The sequence below is a fragment of the Chelonoidis abingdonii genome, chromosome 8 (assembly GCF_003597395.2).
Source record: "Chelonoidis abingdonii isolate Lonesome George chromosome 8, CheloAbing_2.0, whole genome shotgun sequence".
NCBI lineage: Eukaryota > Metazoa > Chordata > Testudines > Testudinidae > Chelonoidis > Chelonoidis abingdonii.
Window position 1 is genome coordinate 9,202,779 of NC_133776.1, and position 18,771 is coordinate 9,221,549.

General features: G+C 44.4%; 1 protein-coding gene across 1 annotated transcript; it reads left to right on the plus strand.

Moving 5' to 3' along the window:
- Positions 1–1,130: 1,130 nt before the first annotated feature.
- On the plus strand, positions 1,131–18,771 carry FETUB (fetuin B). Its single transcript, XM_032803845.1, has 7 exons — positions 1,131–1,352; positions 6,150–6,260; positions 7,896–7,983; positions 12,256–12,422; positions 13,503–13,616; positions 17,436–17,525; positions 18,214–18,771. Exons 1-7 carry the CDS (start codon positions 1,131–1,133, stop codon positions 18,769–18,771), a joined length of 1,350 nt encoding a protein of 449 aa, XP_032659736.1.

Sequence of the window (18,771 nt, forward strand, 5' to 3'; positions counted from 1 at the left end):
ATAACCTTTGTCCACTCATCTTCCTATCTTCTCCCACCTATGGCAGTAGCTCTCATTTTGCGTCATGTCTACAAATAGTATTTCAGTTTGTTGGGGCAGGGACTGTGTCCATCTATATGTTTGGGAAGCACTTTGCACTTCAGGCTCACTGCAATGAATTATCATCATAACTCCCCACCGAAGTCAGTGGAGAGTTCTGCTTAAAAACAAGCAACATGGTATGGCCCATAGGTCTTTTTAGGCCAAGTCCCTATTATTATATTCTCTCTTACTGTGGGGCAGGTCTGCATTTTCCATCTCAAACGCAGATGGCTCTGTATGTTTTACGAAGGCTTGTTATTTTATTTTTTCTCTATATATTTAATTTATAAAATAAAAAGTGTAAATTCAGTGACCCAAACTTTGGTCCTGATCCTGTTTTTGTTAAAGTCAGTGGGAGTTTGGTCATTGGTTTTATAACAGATTTTGCTCTCAGAGTACAGCATACAGACCGATTTCAATCAGCGAGGTTAAATGTATGTGGTCTGCCCAGTGAAATCCATCTTGGACATGTGAAACCAAGAGAATTTTGGCCTTGTTCTACAAGCAGCTACACTGAATGTACAGCCTTCTAATCCAGGGGTAGGCAACCTATGGCATGCATGCCGAAGGCAGCACGTGAGCTGATTTTCAGTGGCACTCACACTGCCCGGGTCCTGGCCACCAATCCAGGGGGCTTTGCATTTTAATTTAATTTTAAATGAAGCTTCTTAAACATTTTAAAAACCTTATTTACTTTACATACAACAATAGTTTAGTTGTATATTATAGACTTTTAGAAAGAGACCTTCTAAAAAAGGTTAAAATATATTACTGGCACGAGAAACCTTAAATTAGAGTGAATAAATGAAGACTCGGCACATCAATTCTGAAAGGTTGCCGACCCCTGTTCTAATCATTGACTTGGTGTTTGCAGTTGCCATGTATGCAGGTTTAAAGGTGATGGTCAGTGTGTTGTTTAAGGAGGACACAACATTGTATATAAAGAGGTCTGATTCCACTTCAAAAGTTTCTTCTGGCCCTGGCCTCTCTCTTGTGGCTTCCTAGAGGTTATAGCATTTCTGATCTGCCTCACTGGTTTTCTTAGCAGAATGACTCTGCTCTTTTTGCTTCTCTTTGGCAGTCAGTTGCTCTGCTCCTGGGCTGTCTCTCCTCCAGTCGTGGAACCGCCATCTCTGTTACTTTCCCCTGCATGTAATGACTCTGCAGTAGAGGCAGCCGCTGATCTGGCTCTGCGCCAGATCAATGCCAACCAAAGAGAAGGCTACGTGCTCAGTCTCTATCGAATTTTCAGTGTCCAAGAACATCACCAGGTAAGGAACCCACTCATTCTAGGGTAGTGTTTGTCCTGGGGAGGGAGGTGTACTTTGCGCATATTGTCCAGTTGCCCTAGCAATGTGGGTTTGAACCAGGGAATGCTCAGAAAGACATTTCACAAAGGCTGAGAATTAATTAATTAATTATGTGTAGAAAACGTGAAGAGCTAAATTTTCCTAAGACTCTCAGAGCAGTGGCAACTTCACCCACAAATGAATGGAAATAATTTCACAAGAGCAATTTAAAGCAAGTAGAACAATTGGAAGCAGGAGGATCTGATTCTCTCTGGCCATGCACCTAGTACCGTCATTGGCATCTGTCCAGTGGGAGTGAACCACCACCATTGTCATTTAATAACTTTGCACACCCACTTGGCTCAGATGTACTTGCTTATACAAAGTGCAAAGCAATAGTGCAGGGGTAGGCAACCTATGGCACATGTGCCGAAGGCGGTACGCGAGCTGATTTTCAGTGGCACTCACGCTGCCCGGGTTCTGGCCACCAGTCCGGGGGGCTCTGCATTTTAATTTAATATTAAATGACGCTTCTAAACATTTTGAACCCTTATTTACTTTACATACAGCAATAACTTAGTTCTATATTATAGACTTCTAGAAAGAGACCTTCTAAAAAGGTTAAAATGTATTACTGGCACACAAACCCTTAAATTAGAGTGAATAAAATGAAGACTCGGCACACCAATTCTGAAAGGCTGCCGACCCCGGAATAGTGTATTCGGCTCAGGGAACTTTTTCACATGCAATTGGGCACCTCATTGAAGAATGACTTGCCAAGAGAGCTTTGAAACCAGGTCACAGGTAAAAATCAGACTGGATTTAAAAATCAATGTAGCTCTAAGGGGACAGTATATCTCTGTGTGTGACTATTTTATTTTTTATTGTTTGTTTTGCAAAAATATGTAGGAGGCCCAGCCAGGATCATTGTGCCAGGCCCCAATGTGTAAGGTGCTGTATAACCATGGTAGTAAGACCCCCTTCCTCTGTTGCACGCTGATATATCTGTGCACTCACTTGCATTGTTTAATGGCTACAGTGCAGTACCTGAACAGAAATTCCATTGCCAGATATTTAAAGATCTCCCACATCTACTAGGACTTCTCACTATTTCCTACCCACCAAGACACAGCTTCTCCAGCAATCCGCACAGGAAAATGCCATGGTTAAATGTATCCACCAGTGATCAGGAACTGGGTCAATAAAGTTGCACACATAGTCCACTGCTCTTTGAGCTAGATTCTTTACCCTTTGCACTGCTCAGGTGGCTCAAAATGACCAGAAAGCAACCAGAATAGGTCAGCTGAGAGTTTCCCACACGGAGTCACTCTCAGCTGGCATAGAACCAGCACAGCTATTACCAGTGCAACTCCCTGAACTGACTCCATCACAATGGGCATATCAGAGGTATGGTGTGGGTATGGCTAGAGCACAGTGCGCTCTGTCAATCCCCAGCTAAAGAATGGTCCACTGGGGCCTACTGCCACATGACATAAATTAGAGCAGCCCCTAGGCTACTCTAATTTATGACAGGGCTGATGCAGATGTGCCATTAGGCACTTGCTCCCTGATGGGTCCATCCCCCTCCTCCTGTGCCAGGCATGTCTCAGCACAGGGGAGAATCTGGGCCTCTTTTTCAATATTGTCTCTCACTCACTTCCATTGCCTCTTCACACTTTACCTTTAAGGCATAGCTTGCATCCTGGTTTGTTTGGTTATTTTTACTGAGTATTACTCTTTTATTTCTAAAAAATGTACAGAATGTGGCATATAACTGCAAAATAGATCAACTCAACCCAGCAGCTGAGCCAAAAGCACAAACAGCACTACTGAGACTGTATCACATTTGTGTCGCTGTGAAAATGGAACATACAGTGGGCATTCAAATAGGCCATGTTATTAAAAAATGTTAATAGATCTCATTGACACTTTTGTTCCTCAGAAAGAGTTGAGAAACTTTTTCTTTGCCTATGTTTTAAATTAGTGGGAAAGCCACACTCTCTCTTTCCCCCTCTCTTGCGATGACAAAACATTTTCAATATACCTTCAGATTCAAATCTGCCTCTAACTGATTTGTGGCTTGATCCTACTCTAAGACTTTTGCCATTGACTCAAATGGGAATAGGACAGAGCCCTTCAGTCACAGGAAATGATGATCAATGTACTTCAGTGACAGGTTTTTAACTAGATCTTGTCATCATTAGATATTGGAACATATTTATGTTTTTCTTTTACTGTTTTTAACACGTCCCCTGTTCCCCTCAAGAGTTGCTGACCTGTGGTTGCCAGTTCCCTTCTGGCTCCAAGACTGGTGGTGTCAGAGGTGAAAGTAAGCCGGTATGGTATGGTATGGCGTACCGGCAAGAGCCAGTACATAGCCAACCATACCGGCAGGGAGCAGCTTCCCCAGGCCAGCAATTTAAAAAGGCCCTGGACTCCCAGCAGCGGCCAGAGCCCTGTGGTAGCCCCAGGGCTCCAGCAGTGATTTAAAGAGCCTATGGCTCTTGGCCTCCACTACCACAGCCAGAGTTCCAGGCCCTTTAAATCATTGCCGGAGCCACGGGGTAGCATTGGTGATTTAACGGGTCTGTGGATTTAAAGGCCCCACCCCTTGTGCCTGAGGCCTCGCACCTTCTGGTTGAGACCACCCCACCCCTTTCTCAGGACCTTGGCCCTGCATACAAGTAAGTCCCTTAAGTTACTTTCTCCCCTGGGTAGTGTTAGCGTCAGCAGAATCAAAGCAAGGGATATGCCTGTGTAGAAAACAAAAATCAGGCATTATCCAATATTGAACAGATCTCAAAAGGTTCCTTCTTAATAATCTTATTTATGAGATAAAAAAATAAGGGTAATGAAATGCTCTGTGATCTGCTCACCACTGAATAAATCCTGAACTAGCCTTTCCTCACTGGAGGTTGATGCATCTGAAAGTCAGTACATAAAACTGACATGGACTGTACAGTATACACATAGCCCTTCTGTCTGTTAGAACTGGTCCAGTACTGGAGCTTGGGCAGGGTAAGAGAAGGATTTTGGTTCAGTTTGATTGTATTTAAGCACTTAAATATTCCTGAATTCTCCAAGCTTCAAAACTGTGTGATTCAGCAGAATAGACATATCTGACATCGAACATGCGTTTGATCCCAAATATACCTGTTTGATGCAGAATGCGTGTGCTCCAAAATACTTGGGTGACTAATTTGGAAGCTCAAATACCAACTTCAGATTCTTTGTATATCCCTCCATTCCTATCTGCTCACCTGTGATATTCAAAAGAATGTTTTTCTAAGACAAGATATATTCAAAAATAATGAATCTGGCTCCCAAATGCTGCACACAGAGACAAAAAACACTGAAATTTGCAGAACTTGACAAATACTCTTTGACTGGTTCTACTATCTGTCTAATCTAGTGGTTCTCAACCTGCAGCCCAAACAGCACACAGCTGTGGCCCATGTGACATCCTCAGGACCATACAGGTAATATATATATTGAGTGGACCGGCCCATATAACACATAGAGAGCTGAATATGCGGCCCACAAAGGTAAATCAGTTGAGAACCACTGATCTAATCTGTAATCTAAATTAGCCACTAGCCATTACATTTTAAAGACGTGTGTCATTGCAGTGCCTAGGTGCCATGCACAAAGTAAAAGTCACATCTGATTTCATCTACAGAAGGACCAGCATTCTCTAATCCATGTGCATTACATCCATTGTCCTGAGGTGAATCATTGAGATGGTTTTCTTCCAGTGGAACATTTATAGCAGCAAATAAACATGATAGTGTATCTGTACAGTGATGGCAAAGCACAGGATATGCCTGCAGTGCCTTTTTCCATAATAATAATACCTAGCTCTCATACAGCACTTTCCTTCAGTATCAGAGGGGTAGCCGTGTTAGTCTGGATCTGTAAAAGCAGCAAAGAATCCTGTGGCACCTTATAGACTAACAGACCTTTTGGAGCATGAGCTTTCGTGGGTGAATACATGCATGCATGCATCTGACGAAGTGGGTATTCACCCACGAAAGCTCATGCTCCAAAACGTCTGTTAGTCTATAAGGTGCCACAGGATTCTTTGTTGCTTTTCCTTCAGTGGATCTCCAAAGCACTTTACCAGAGAGATCAGTATCAATATCACATTTTACAGATGGGAAACTTGGGCACAGAGGAGGGAAATGACTTGTTCAAGGTCACCCAGCAGGCAGGGCCAAGCAAGGAATAGAACCTAGGTCTCCTGCGTCCCAGTCCAGTGCGTTATCCTGTAGCATGCTTTTGATGTCATATGCCCCATGCATGCTAGGAAACTTCAACTTCAACAATGTACATTCTTTATTTACTGACACAACATACCTGTAGATAATTCTTTTGTTTTCACTAAAATTAGAACAGACCTAAATTTCAACCAAACCATAAAGTTCTGTTAACTATTTTAAAAACAATTTCCCATTACCATGATTCATCCTCATTCTTGGGTTCTGGCTGGTATCAGAACAGGAAGTGTGAAAATAACTCAAAGAAAGGCTGTTCTTGCAATAATTCTGACCTCACTGAGGGCTGGAAGCATTAGACATATTTCAAGACAGCATGTTTTACAGGCCAGATCCTCAGCTGGCATATGCTGATTTATACTAGCTGAAGATTTGGCCCACAACATTTCCAGCTTTTTTGAGGGTGCTTGTATGAACTTTTTGACATTTGTCCATCCCTCATTGTTGTTCTCTTTTCTTTGTGATGGGTGAAATTGTGACATAACCCCTTTTCTGCTGTGTTTAGAAAATCACTGGTTCTGTCTTCTATCTCACCTTGGATGTCGTAGAAACTGAATGCCATGTACTCAGCAGAAGGTTGTGGAAGGATTGTACAAACAGACCTATGCATCAAACTGTAAGGATTTGTTTTATTTATTTATTTTTAGATTTAAGTGTACATGGGAGCGTGTGGCTCAGGTACTACTGAAGGAAGCAAAGATCCTTGCACAGATGGTTCTTATAAATTGTCAGCTGGTTAAAAATTTGAAACTTTTTAATACAAAATATTTGAAAACATTTCCATGAAAATATTTCACTGTTTTCCAACCAGTTTATAAGAGTTCTCAAATTCAAAATTTCAACAATTTTTTTCCAACCAGATCTAATAAGCAGCTACTGGTAAATATGCATGTTTAGAATCCCTGTAAGGGTTTCTCTGAAAATAGCCTGACAAAGGCGAAATGAGAGAGACTCACTTTACTCATCTTAATGCTTTTTTTTGTTCTGACAATCTAACTAACTAAAGGCCTGAAGAAGTAAAGAGAAAGAGCAAACAACAAGTTAAGCCTCACAGATGCAGGAAGCAACCTGGGCTCTCTGCTAGAACCAGTCAACACTTTTTTGACAAAATATTTTCATGGGAAAGGAATTTTGCATGAAAGACTGTTTTAGCATCTGATGAAAATATTCAGGTTTTGGTTAAAAACAAACAAACTAAAATGTTTGTTTTTGTCAAGCGGTTTTTATTTTTTTAAACAAAAACCTGAAATTCAAATATAAAAATTTCCTGACCATCACAGCAGCTCCTTTGGCAGTTAGAAGGAACTGATGGGCGGTTGGGTTCCACCTCTTTTATACCTCTGGAGCCCTCCACAAAGGGAGAAACAGTGAAGGGTGAGTGGCCCCCAATGGACACTATTCATCAGAAGATTTCTGAAGCTCCCAGCACATGTGCCTTGATCCCACAAGGGGAAATTCTGAAGAGGCCACCTGAGCATTAACATTTAAAGTCACTGATAGGATGAACATACTGGGTAAGATTATTTTAATACTGCTGGTATAAACTCATGCTAAAGCCAGCGTAATCAACCCAGGCTCACTGTAGTGTGAGGGTGATCCTCCAGTGCCATAGAGCTGATGTACAGACTTTTATGCCATTCCCCCTCCTTGCTACCAACACTGCATGGAAAAGGGTCAGACTCATGGCTGGAAGATAGCGGGAGTGGGTGGGGCATTTCCACTGTGCTGAGCTCCAGCTGTTTTCAGATGGTTCTGTCTATACGCCCCTCAAGGTCCCCAGTGGAGGGGGCAAAGCCCAGGAAAAGGAAATGTGCCAGTGCACCCCAGCAATCCCCAGCTGCCAGAAGAAGTGGGGGAGGCTGGTCAGCTAACTGGCAGTGTGCAGATGTAACACCAGCCCTATGATCAGGATGCTCCTTTGTGCTCCCTCTTCTCAGCTATACTTAGTGGTCAGCTGAGAATCTGAACCTACTGGTCAGATTCTAAACTGGTGAAAATGAGCATAGCTCCACTGAAGTCAATAGAATTATGTTGATTTATACCAGCAGAGGATCTGGCTTTTTATTTCTCAAAAGTCTTTTCAGGTGATAAACGTGTTAATTCTCAACTAAACACTAATGCAAAATCTGTCTTTGTAAAGAATTATATAACTGTATGAAGAAGAATGCACTGTTTAGAGGCTCTGTGGCTAATGACAGGTTGCAAAACTAAATTCCGCCTACAGTCACAGCACATATTTATATTTCTTAAGGTTTTTGGGCAGTGTAAAGCAATCCTCTACATTAACAAGCCAAGGAGAATTGTTCACCTACATAGCTATGAGTGCACTTTACAGCCAGGTATGTTGTTATTAATATGTTTCTTATAATAAAATATTGGGGGAGCATGGAAGGATTGCATGGAAACTTTTTATAGCCACCATAATAGAGACTCAACTTAAATGTATATCCGAAATTAAAACACACAGTAAGAGAATCAAAAAAGAGCCACCATGGCTAAACAACAAAGTAAGACATGCAGTGAGAGGCAAAAAGGCATCCTTTAAAAAGTAGAAGTTAAATCCTAGTGAGGAAAATACAAAGGAGCATAAACTCTGGCAAATGAAGTGTAAAAATATAATTAGAAAGGCCAGAAAAGAATTTGAAGAGCAACTAGCCAAATACTCAGAAAGTAACAGCAAACAATTTTTTAAGTACATCAGAAGCAGGAAGCCTGCTAAACAAGCAGTGGGGCTACTGGACGATCAAGATGCTAAAGGAGCACTCAAGGATGATAAGGCCATTGCAGAGAAACTAAATGAATTCTTTGCATCGGTCTTCACAGCTGAGGATGTGAGGGAGATTTCCAAACCTGAGACATTTTTTTAGGTGATAAATCTGAGGAACTGTCCCAGACTGAGATGTCATTAGAGGAGGTTTTGGAACAAATTGATAAACTAAACAGTAATAAGTCACCAGGACCAGATGGTATTCATCCAAGAGTTCTGAAGGAACTCAAATGTGAAATTGCAGGACTACTAACTGTAGTCTGTAACCTATCATTTAAATCAGCTTCTGTACCAAATGACTGGAGGATAGCTAATGTGATGCCAGTTCAGAAAGGGTTCCAGAGGTGATCCCGACAATTAGAGGGCAGTAAGCCTGACTTCAGTACTGAACAAATTGGTTGAAACAATACTAAAGAACAAAATTGTCAGACACATAGATGAACATAATTTGTTAGGGAAGAGTCAACATGATTTTTGTAAAGGGAAATCATGCCTCACCAATCTACTAGAATTATTTGAGGAGGTCAACAAGCATGTAGACAAGGGGGATCCAGTGGATACAGTGTATTTAGATTTTCAGAAAGCATTTGACAAGATCCCTCACCAAAAGCTCTTAAGCAAAGTGAGTAGTCATGGGATAAGAAGGAAGGTTCTCTCATGGACTGGTAACAGGTTAAAAGATAGGAAACAAAGGTTAGGAATAAATGGTCAGTTTTCAGAATGGAGAGAGGTAAATAGTGGTGTCTCCCAGGGGTCTGTGCTGGGACCAGTCCTATTCAACATATTCATAAATGATCTGAGAAAAAGGAGTAAACAGTGAGGTGTCAAAATTCACAGCTGATACAAAACTACTCAAGATACTTAAGTCCCAGGCAGACTGCGAAGAGCTACAAAAGGATCTCTCAAAACTGGGTGACTGGGCAACAAAATGGTGGATGAAATTCATTGTTGATAAATGCAAAGTAATGCACATTGGAAAACATAATCTCAACTATATATATAAAATGATGGGGTCTAAATTAGCTGTTACCACTCAAGAAAGAGAACTTGGAGTCATTGTGGATAATTCTCTGAAAACATCCACTCAGTGTGCAATGGCAGTCAAAAAAGTGAACAGAATGTTGGGAATCATCAAGAAAGAGATAGATAATAAGACAAAAAATATCATATTGCCGCTATATAAATCCATGGTATGCCCACATCTTGAATAATGCATGCAGATGTGGTCGCCCCATCTCAAAAAACATATATTGGAATTGGAAGAGGTTCAAAAAAGGGCAACAAAAATTATTAGGGGTATGGAACGGCTGCCATATGAGGAGAGATTAATAAGACTGGGATTTTTCAGCTTGGAAAAGAGGCGACTAAGGAGGGATATGATAGAGGTCTATAAAATTATGACTGGTGTGGAGAAAGAAAACAAGGAAGTGTTATTTACTCCTCATAACACAAGAACGAGGGGCCACCAAATGAAATTAATAAGCAGTTCTTATGTTCTTAATGCTTAAAATAGAGCCCAGCAAATCTACAGATATCCAGGGACCATTTTTGTGGATCATGGGTCAGATGCAGATACAAATTTTGTATCTGTGCAGGGCTCTACTTAAAATGTGGCTCTGCTCTGACAAGTGACTGTAAAAATGGCATCATGGTGTTTCATGGTAATTTCCTCTCAACGGCATCTGCCCTACCTCATTTTTTCAGGGCAGAAGGATACAAGCTATTGATACTGAGGACTTTTAGGACCAACATGGCAGAGCCGTAACAAGGAATTTTTGCACCCGAGGCAAGGGCCAGCTCCATGTTCTTCTGCGGCAATTCAGTGGCGGGTCGCTGAGTCCCTCTCACAATGAAGAACCTGCCGCTGCAGTGCTGCCGAAGAATGAATGAAGCAGCAGAGGCAAATCGGTGGCAGGTCCTTTTGGTGGCAAGTCCTTCTCTCCGAGAGGGATTCAGAGACCCGCTGCTGAATTGCCGCCGAAAAAGCGGCAGCAGTAGAGCTGCTACCGAAGTGCCACCAATCACGGTAGAGCTGCGCCCCTCCGCTTTGCACGCCCGAGGCAAGTGCCTCACTCGCCTCGCCCTTGTTATGGCACTGCAACATGGGTACACATAACTAGACAGGTCCTGACTTTGAACTGAAAAGAGGATGAAGGACTTTTTACATGTGCATTTGGCATGGCACTTTGAATATGATGCAATTCCTTTGCATGGGCATAGTTTCTTTCATCCAAGGACCTCCAAATGCTTTACATAAGCAGCTAAATATCATAATCCCAATTTTACTATTAGGGAAAGAGACTAAGCAGGGAGACAAAGCAATTTATCTAAGATCCTATAACTAGTTAGTGACAGAGTTGGGAGTAGAATCCTTTTCTCCTCATTCTCAGTTTCCTGTTTTAACCACTAGACGCATTGTTTCTCATATTTGAATTGAGATTATTGAATATTTCTGAAAAGTACCTAGCATGCTGCAGAAAAATGAAATGTATTATTATTTCCAGCATGTATCCTCTGGTAATCAATATGGCATGGGACAGCAATGGACATGGGATAGCAAACTCCCCCCCAATTATTAGTGTTATTTCATGATGTTTCTGCTAAACAAAAGTAGGTGGGATCCTTCACTCATATTCAGGCAAAACTTCCATTTATGTCACTCTCTTCAGGGGTGTTTTTCACATTTTCATTTTTCTGCGGGAAATCCATCAGGATGATGCCACAAGAGCTTTGGAGAGACCCACTTCCCAGTATCTCTTCGTTCCCATTGGAGGATCTGCCCTGATAGACTTTTCACACTAGAGATGAGTCCAAGCCAAAACCACAGATATAAACACTTCTGATCTTTGCCAGTGTCTGTATCTAGATCTGATCTTCACGACTGACTCTTAGGTCTATAATGGGCTGAATCAAACACCCAGATTGGAACATTAGGGTTTGGGCTCATCTATTGACATTTCTCAATAAGTTACAAACTCTGGGTTTGATATGCCCCCATTGATGCAGGGGGTGCAAATTGCCAACAGGGACCACAGCCCTCTGTGAGGGGGGATGACGTGTATGTATGGGGTGCATGGGAGGCACCCCCAAGGGAAATGCAAGGGGTGTTGCACCACTATCTTCTCTGCGGTTTCCAGGAGGAGAAATAAACTTTAAAGTGCATCTGGTGCTCTAAGGGAGCCTTGGTGATGGAGACTGCCAATTAGATCCTCTGGGTGCTCTGGCTATATGCCCCTCCCTGGCCAGAGCTGCACACTTTAAGGGCTTTCTTTGGCTGACTGCCAAACAGAACAGGGATTCTGAGCCCTTTGTGCCATCGCAACCTCTCTCTAAGCAGTGGGGTGGGGAACTCTGAGGCAAAAGCCATCAGAGTCTGCAGAGTAGTGGTTCTCAACCCACAGGCTGCTTGCAGCCCAACCAGCACACAGCTGCAGCCCATGTGACAGTCTCAGGACCATACTGGTAGTAAATATATTGTGTAGATGCAGTCCACATAACACATAGAGCTGCATATGTGGCCCATAATTGTAAATAGGCTGAGAACCACTGCTCCAGAGTGACAGTGTTTGGCGAGGGGGCGAGCTGATGAGGTGGATTTGTGGGGGTTGATTCATGGGAGGGGTGTCACATGACAGTTCAATTACTAGGCAATGGCTGTAAGTCTTGTATCAAATATTGTTGTTTGAAATGCAAAGGGCATGTGTGGCGCTGGGGCTTGAAACCCTAAAGAAATAAATAAGCATGAAATATGCACACCAACCTGCCTACCTACCTATAGCTGTCAATGGAACTGTAGTGTTTTGAAACCTATCTTATCAACGTGTATTTGTTATTTTCTACAAAGTTCCATCAAGCTCATTTTTAAGGACTTGCCCTGACTGTCCAGTCCCTGGCTGTCCAACGGAGCCCAAGTATCTGGAAACTGCTGTTGTGAGCCTGGCCAAATTCAACAAGGAAAGTCAGCAAGTTCATCATTTTTCTGTCCTCAATGTTACCAAAGCTTCAATGCAGGTAAGGCTGAGATTCATATAGCCCACTTTAGGCCCTGGAAAGCATTGATACAACTGCTACACTTTTTACAAGTTGCTCTATCAGGTGCAAAGATGGGCTTGAGCACCAACAGTTGGTTCAGGATAGGATTCTGAACCCTTCAAAGTTTGAGGCTGTGTAGATCTGTGGCTGTGATTCATCTTATTATAGAGAGAAGAGCCATTTACAAATTCAGAGCTAGATTTGAACTCCATAGTCATTGTCCCTGCTGGCAATTTGCCCCTGGGCTTTTGATTCAGGCCTACCTCTAACAAAAGGCCCAGATGATAAAGTATTTACTGTAGAATAGAGGTCCCTTTCTGTGTACACTTGCAACTCACCAAATAAGCTTAAACATAATTCAAAATATCATTGCACAATGAGGAGCTGCTAATTATCAGTGTCCTGGCTAAATTCCATGTGTTCCTCACAATTATATCTTGCCTCTCTAAAATTTGTTTCAACTGGATAGTCTTCACTCTCTCTCTGTAACAGTTGTGTAGTGTTACTCATAGACTTTAAGGTCAGAAGGAACCATCATGATCATCTTAGTCTGACTTTTTGCATATTGCAGGCCACACTGTGTGCTGTTTACATTTTTCCATTTTTCAACCCAGAAGTGGCTGCATTTCAGGACAGGGTCAAGTGATACCTATAGATAAAAAGTTGGTTGAGCCACAATGAAGATCTTTGGATGAAAGTCTCTGTGTAAATATCAAGTATTAATAGTATTTTAAAGAAAAAAAAGCATTTTAATCTAGTTTCAGCTTTGACTGATGCATGAGCTAGAGTGATACTTCAGTGGGAATTCTGTATAAAAGGTAAGGGTCAGGCTGTAGGGCAGCATTCAGAGAATATGGAAAATATATTCTCCTGCAATACGGCTAACAAACTCAGAAGTCTAACCCTACTCCCTCTGTTATTCATGGGAATTTTGCATTCAACACAAAAGGTGCAGGATTGGGATTATGAATTTCTTTTCCTCTTGCTGGCAAATTTGCAAAGGCTAAAAATAACAGTCAATTCTCTCTCTCTCTCTCTTCTCATACAAAACTTTGACAGTGGGTCGTTGGTCCTTCATACTTTGTAGAGTTTACAATTCAGGAGACATCCTGCTCCAAAAATGAATCCATTGCTGATGTCTCCAAGTGCAAGCCCCTCTCATCTGAATTGGCTGTAAGTAATTCTGTTTGCAAAAATACATAACTTTGTGGATATTATGATTTTTGCATTAAGCATTTTGCATATCTTCTTCTGTTTTTCTTCTTTATGAACATGATCCAAATCCCACTGAAGTCAATGGGAGTCTTTTCATTGACTTCACTGGACTTTGGATCAAGCCCTATATATGATTATTATTTATTATTTACATTAATGTAGAACCTCCGAGGTCTAGTCATGGATTAGGATCCCATTGTGCTAGGGGCTGGACAAACAGAACTGAAAACAGTTTCTGTTCAAATTGTTTACAGTTTAAGATAAGTATCCCAGATAAAGTTCTGGATAACTGTCCAGAAGTGTATGAACATGAATGGCACAGAAAAATACAGTACAGAATGAGCAGAGTAGCTAGTGCTTTGCAAAAGTTATTAGTTATCAAGGGCTTCTTCAGTACAAGCAGCCACAAATAGTGAATTATAAAGAATACACACAAGTATATGTACCTTGTGCTCAAGAAGTCAAATATAGAAAACATTTAGAAATTAGAAGAAGGAACTTGAAGACATCTGAAAGGTTAAATTAGCGCAGTAGCCAATCGGTTCTGTTCTCTTAACCTTGGCCTGCACTGAGATTAGAACTGTGCTGCCTACCAGTATGTGTAAATCTAGGGCTTGTCTACATGGCACTGTAATTCAAACTACAGGGGTGTGAACTGTAGAGAACTCTAACATGTTGCGATCTCATTGCCCCATGTAGACCCTGCTGGCATGAACTAACAGGCAGCTAGTTTGCACTGATGTAGTCCCATTCCAAACAGGACTACACTCACATGCACTAAGTACCTTTTAGTTCACACCAGCAGGATCCACAAGAGGAAGTTAGAGAGCAGTGCATCAGAACACCCTACAGTTCAGACCCCTGTAGTCAGAACTGTGGCACCATGTAGACAAGCCCACAGTTGTTACTATCAGTATTCTACCAAGTATCAGAGGGGTAGCCATGTTAGTCTGGATCTGTAAAAGCAGCAAACAGTCCTGTGGCACCTTACAGACCAGGAGTTGGCAACCTATGGCATGCATGCCAAAGACGGCACGCGAGCCGATTTTTAATGGCATGCTGGAGCCTGCCGGGACTCCAGCATGCCATTAAAAATCCTGCCCAGCCCAGCCCGCTCTCCTCTCCTTCTGCTCCCCCACGGGGGCAGTGAGCAGAAGCATAGCCGTGCACACGGGGTGGGAAAATGGCCCCACTCTCCCGGCGCAGCAAGCCGTTGGGTCCGCACTCCTGGGCCGGAGCGCTGGGCCAAGCGCAGCAAGCTGCCAGTCCCTCTCCCGCCTTCTCCTCTCCCCTGGAGCCCTGCCGCCGCATGCGCAGTGCTCTGGGGGTCGGGGCTGCACACTCCCGCAGGGAAGTGTTTGGCTCTGTGGGGAGGCAGAAACGCTCCCCGCTCATTCGGAGTTCTGCCACCACGTGCACAGTGCTCTGAGGGGCGGGGCTGTGTGCTCCCACGGGGCAGCGTATCTAGCTCTGCATGGAGCCTCATGGTAAGGAGTCTGGGGTCAGGAGGGTTGGATAAGGGGTGGAGGCAGTCAAGGAACAGGGAGCGGGAGGGGGTTGGATGTGGGGTGGGATCCCGAGGTGGGATCCCAGGGGAGGGTAGCAAAGGGCGGGGGTCTCTGGAGGGGGCAGTCAGGGAGCAGGGGGGGTTGGATGGGGCATGGGAGTCCCGGGGTTTGTGAGGGGGCAGGGGGTGGCTAGGGGTCAGGGCAGTCAGGGGACAGGGAGCAAAGAGGGTCCTGGGGGAGCAGTTACAGTGGGGGGGTCTCTGGAGGGGATGGTCAGGGGACAAGGAGCTGGGGGGGTTGGATGAGTCAGGAGTTCTGGGGGTCCTGTCAGGAGACAGGGGTGTGGAGAGGGGTTGGGGCAGGCTGGGAGCAGTGGGGGTTGGATGGGTCGGGAGTTCTGGGGGTCCTGTCAGAGGGTGGGGAGTGGTTGGATAGGCATGAGAGTCCCAGGGGTCTGGCTGGGGGCAGGGGTGTGGATAAGGGTCGGGGCAGTCAGGGGACAGGTAGGGGGTAGGGTCCAGTCAGGGGACAAGGAATAGGGAGGCCTAGATAGGGGGTGGGGTCCTGGGGGGCAGTTGGTCCCAGGGCTCCCAGGAGGCGGTAGTCAGGGGACTAGGAGCAGGGGGGTTGGGAGTTCTTAGGGGGGCAGTCACTCAGTCCTCTCCCCTGAGCCCTGACCCCACACACACACACACACACACCCCGCCCTCTGCCCTGAGCTCCACACCACTGCACACCCCCAGGCCCTTGCCCTGAGCCCTGTACCTCCCTCATATACACCCAGCCCTCTGCTTGACTCCTTCATCCTTCCCCCACACACAGCCCTAGCCCTGACTCTGGCAGCCCCCCACATACCCAGCCCCCCCTGCCCGACACCTGCACCCCCACATACCCCGCCCCCAGCCCTGACTCCTGCCTCTGCCCCCATTCGCTGCCATGTGATTCTTGCACCTCCCCACATGCCCAGCCCCCCCACACCGCATGCACCGGCCACATCCCCACCCCCACCCATAGCACCAAACGGGAGCTCCTGCACCCCTCCCCACATTCCCACCTGCACCCCTCGCATCAAATGGGAGCTGCCCAGGAAAGTGCCCCACACCTGCACCTACTGCCCCAACCCTCAGCCCCCTCCTTTATTTTAGCTCCTGGCCCGACCCTTCACCCCCAGCCCTGTGCTCAGTGCACTCCCACCCTCAGCTCAGTGCAGAGAGAGGAAGAGAATGGCTAGAACCAGGGAGAAGGTAGGTACCCACTGTATGTGGGGAGGGCCGGGACCCCAGACTGGCAGCAGGCTGAGCGGATCCAGCAGTCAGGATCCCGGCTGGCAAGAGTCGGCGGATGGAACCCCTGAGCGGCAGAGGGCTCAGCCGCTCAGTCCACTGACAGTCTGGGGTCCCGGATGCCAGCCCCACACAGCCCGCTGCTGGTCTGGGGTTCTGGCTGCCAGACCCTTGCCAGCTGGGGTCCTGGCCACAGGCCTCACTCAGCCCGCTCCCGGCCTCGGTGAACAGAACCCCAGACCAGCAGCGGGCTGAGCGGGCCGGAGGCATAAGATCAACATTTTAATTTCATTTTAAATGAAGCCTCTTTAACATTTTGAAAACCTTGTTTATTTTACAATACAACACTAGTTTAGTTATATAATATATAGATTTATAGAGAGAGACCTTCTGAAAAACATTAAAACGTACTACCAGCACGCGAAACCTTAAATTAGAGTGAATTAACGAAGACTCGGCACAGCACTTCTGAAAGGTTGCCGACCCCTGTTATAGACTAACAGACGTACTGGAGCATGAGCTTTCATGGGTGAATACCCACTTCATTGGATGCATGGTATTCTACCAAGGTTTCCTTGATAAATATGAAGAGAGATTTTTTTCTCTGAGAACTGTAATCTAATACTCTTTTATAGGCCTGGCCTCTAATGGCATTTTCTGAAAATGTCCCCTATCCCCAAAGCATTTCCACACTGGTAATAACAACAGAGTTAGTGTAGATGGTGCACAGGCAGCTGTCAGCATTTTTATCCTCATGTCATCTAATCCTACTCAGAGATAAAAAAAAATGATCTGGGAAATCTGTCCTCCTGGGTAACTTTGCCAGCACAAAAATCAAAAATTTGCACTAGCTATACATCTGTATTTGTGGTGCTAAATCTGGTTGGACTTTCATAATCTCCTATTTTACAATCTTAAAATCTAAATATTAGTGATGCAATGTGGTTTGATGCTCACTTGTCCTAATTATCCATTTCTTTTTCCAGCACACTGGTCTCTGCAAAGGCACTGTAATAGATAGTCAAATTGAACATCATCAGTTTGTCAGCATATCCTGCGAAATCTATGATCCACAGGTATGTCTCCATCCAACTAAAAGTTTGTGAAAAGGTCCTTTATAAAATAAAATTGGAATGAATAACGTCTGATCATTCTGTGTTAGGATTATTCACAAAGTAATGGACTGCATGCATGAGGGGAATCAGAAAGAAACTCACTTGTTATAAGAGGATCATTTCATTGCCAGATGGTGAAAAAAGGCAATACAATACAATTTCAGCAGCCTCCACCCAGGGTCCTAAGCAGATTTATACAGTCCATGTGCCCGCGACCTCACTGCTATTGTTATTCAAGCCAGCTAGATCAAAGTTAGCTCAGATATGTTTACCCGTGCTGCAGTCACACCTCAGATTGCAGTGTAGACATACCCATAGTCATTAAACCAAGCTGTATCCCAAACACTTTACAAAGCAAATACATTTACAGAACTAAAGCAAGACTCATAGTAATAACAGAGGGAGAGTGAAATTAAGAAATAGCTGAATTACCCCGCTTCCAAACAAGAGTAATCTCCCCTGTGTACTGCAGCTGCTTTGCTTGTCTACCACAGGAGTTTTAACTAGTGCATTTGCATCAATGGCTGGCACTGACAGCTAGAATTCAGACTGATCCTGAGTAGAGACTAGGTCTGAGCCTTTCTTTATATCAGAGAAAGGTTTTTACATAGCTCTAATATACGCATGTATTTGCTGTTTGCCAATTTAGGCTCCTGCCCTTGGAGAAAGGGAGCAGCACCCTGGCCGTGGATCTCAAAAACCCGATCAAGATGATGATGAAAGCCATGAACATCATCACCACCATAGAAGGAAGGAGAACCAGCATCCCCACAAGCATGAGCATAAACAAGGGTATGGACATGAGCATCAGCATCCTTCCCCTTCCGAAGCCAGTCACTTCTCCCCACATCTGGAAAAAACAGTGGGTTGGGTTAAAGTTCTCCCTCCTAAAGGGGAGCATGTGTCTCTCCACACCTTACCAGAAAATCAGAAGGAACATATAGATGGAAAGCCTGTTCCCCCGGAGAAGGCAAACCCAGTGCCAGCCCCTTCAGACACACATGGTGTCGCTGATGTGAAAAAGCTTCAGACAGACACATCAGAAGGAAAGCCAGGCTTGACCAAGCCCTCCACTGGCCCAGCCATTCTCCCTTTCCCTGAAGGTCCTTTGCAATCAGATGCGTGCCCAGGACAGCCCAAGTTTGTTAATTCCATCATCCTCCCTTTGCTTCCCAGAAACCCTGTCAAAATAGCAGTATCACCATGA

Excerpts from the sequence above, each read along its gene's own strand:
- FETUB (XM_032803845.1), top strand. The coding sequence starts at position 1,131 with ATGACTCTGCTCTTTTTGCTTCTCTTTGGCAGTCAGTTGCTCTGCTCC. Across the intron at positions 6,261-7,895 it reads ACAGACCTATGCATCAAACT|GTTTTTGGGCAGTGTAAAGC; the intron begins GTAAGGATTTGT and ends ATATTTCTTAAG. Across the intron at positions 7,984-12,255 it reads TGAGTGCACTTTACAGCCAG|TTCCATCAAGCTCATTTTTA; the intron begins GTATGTTGTTAT and ends TTTTCTACAAAG.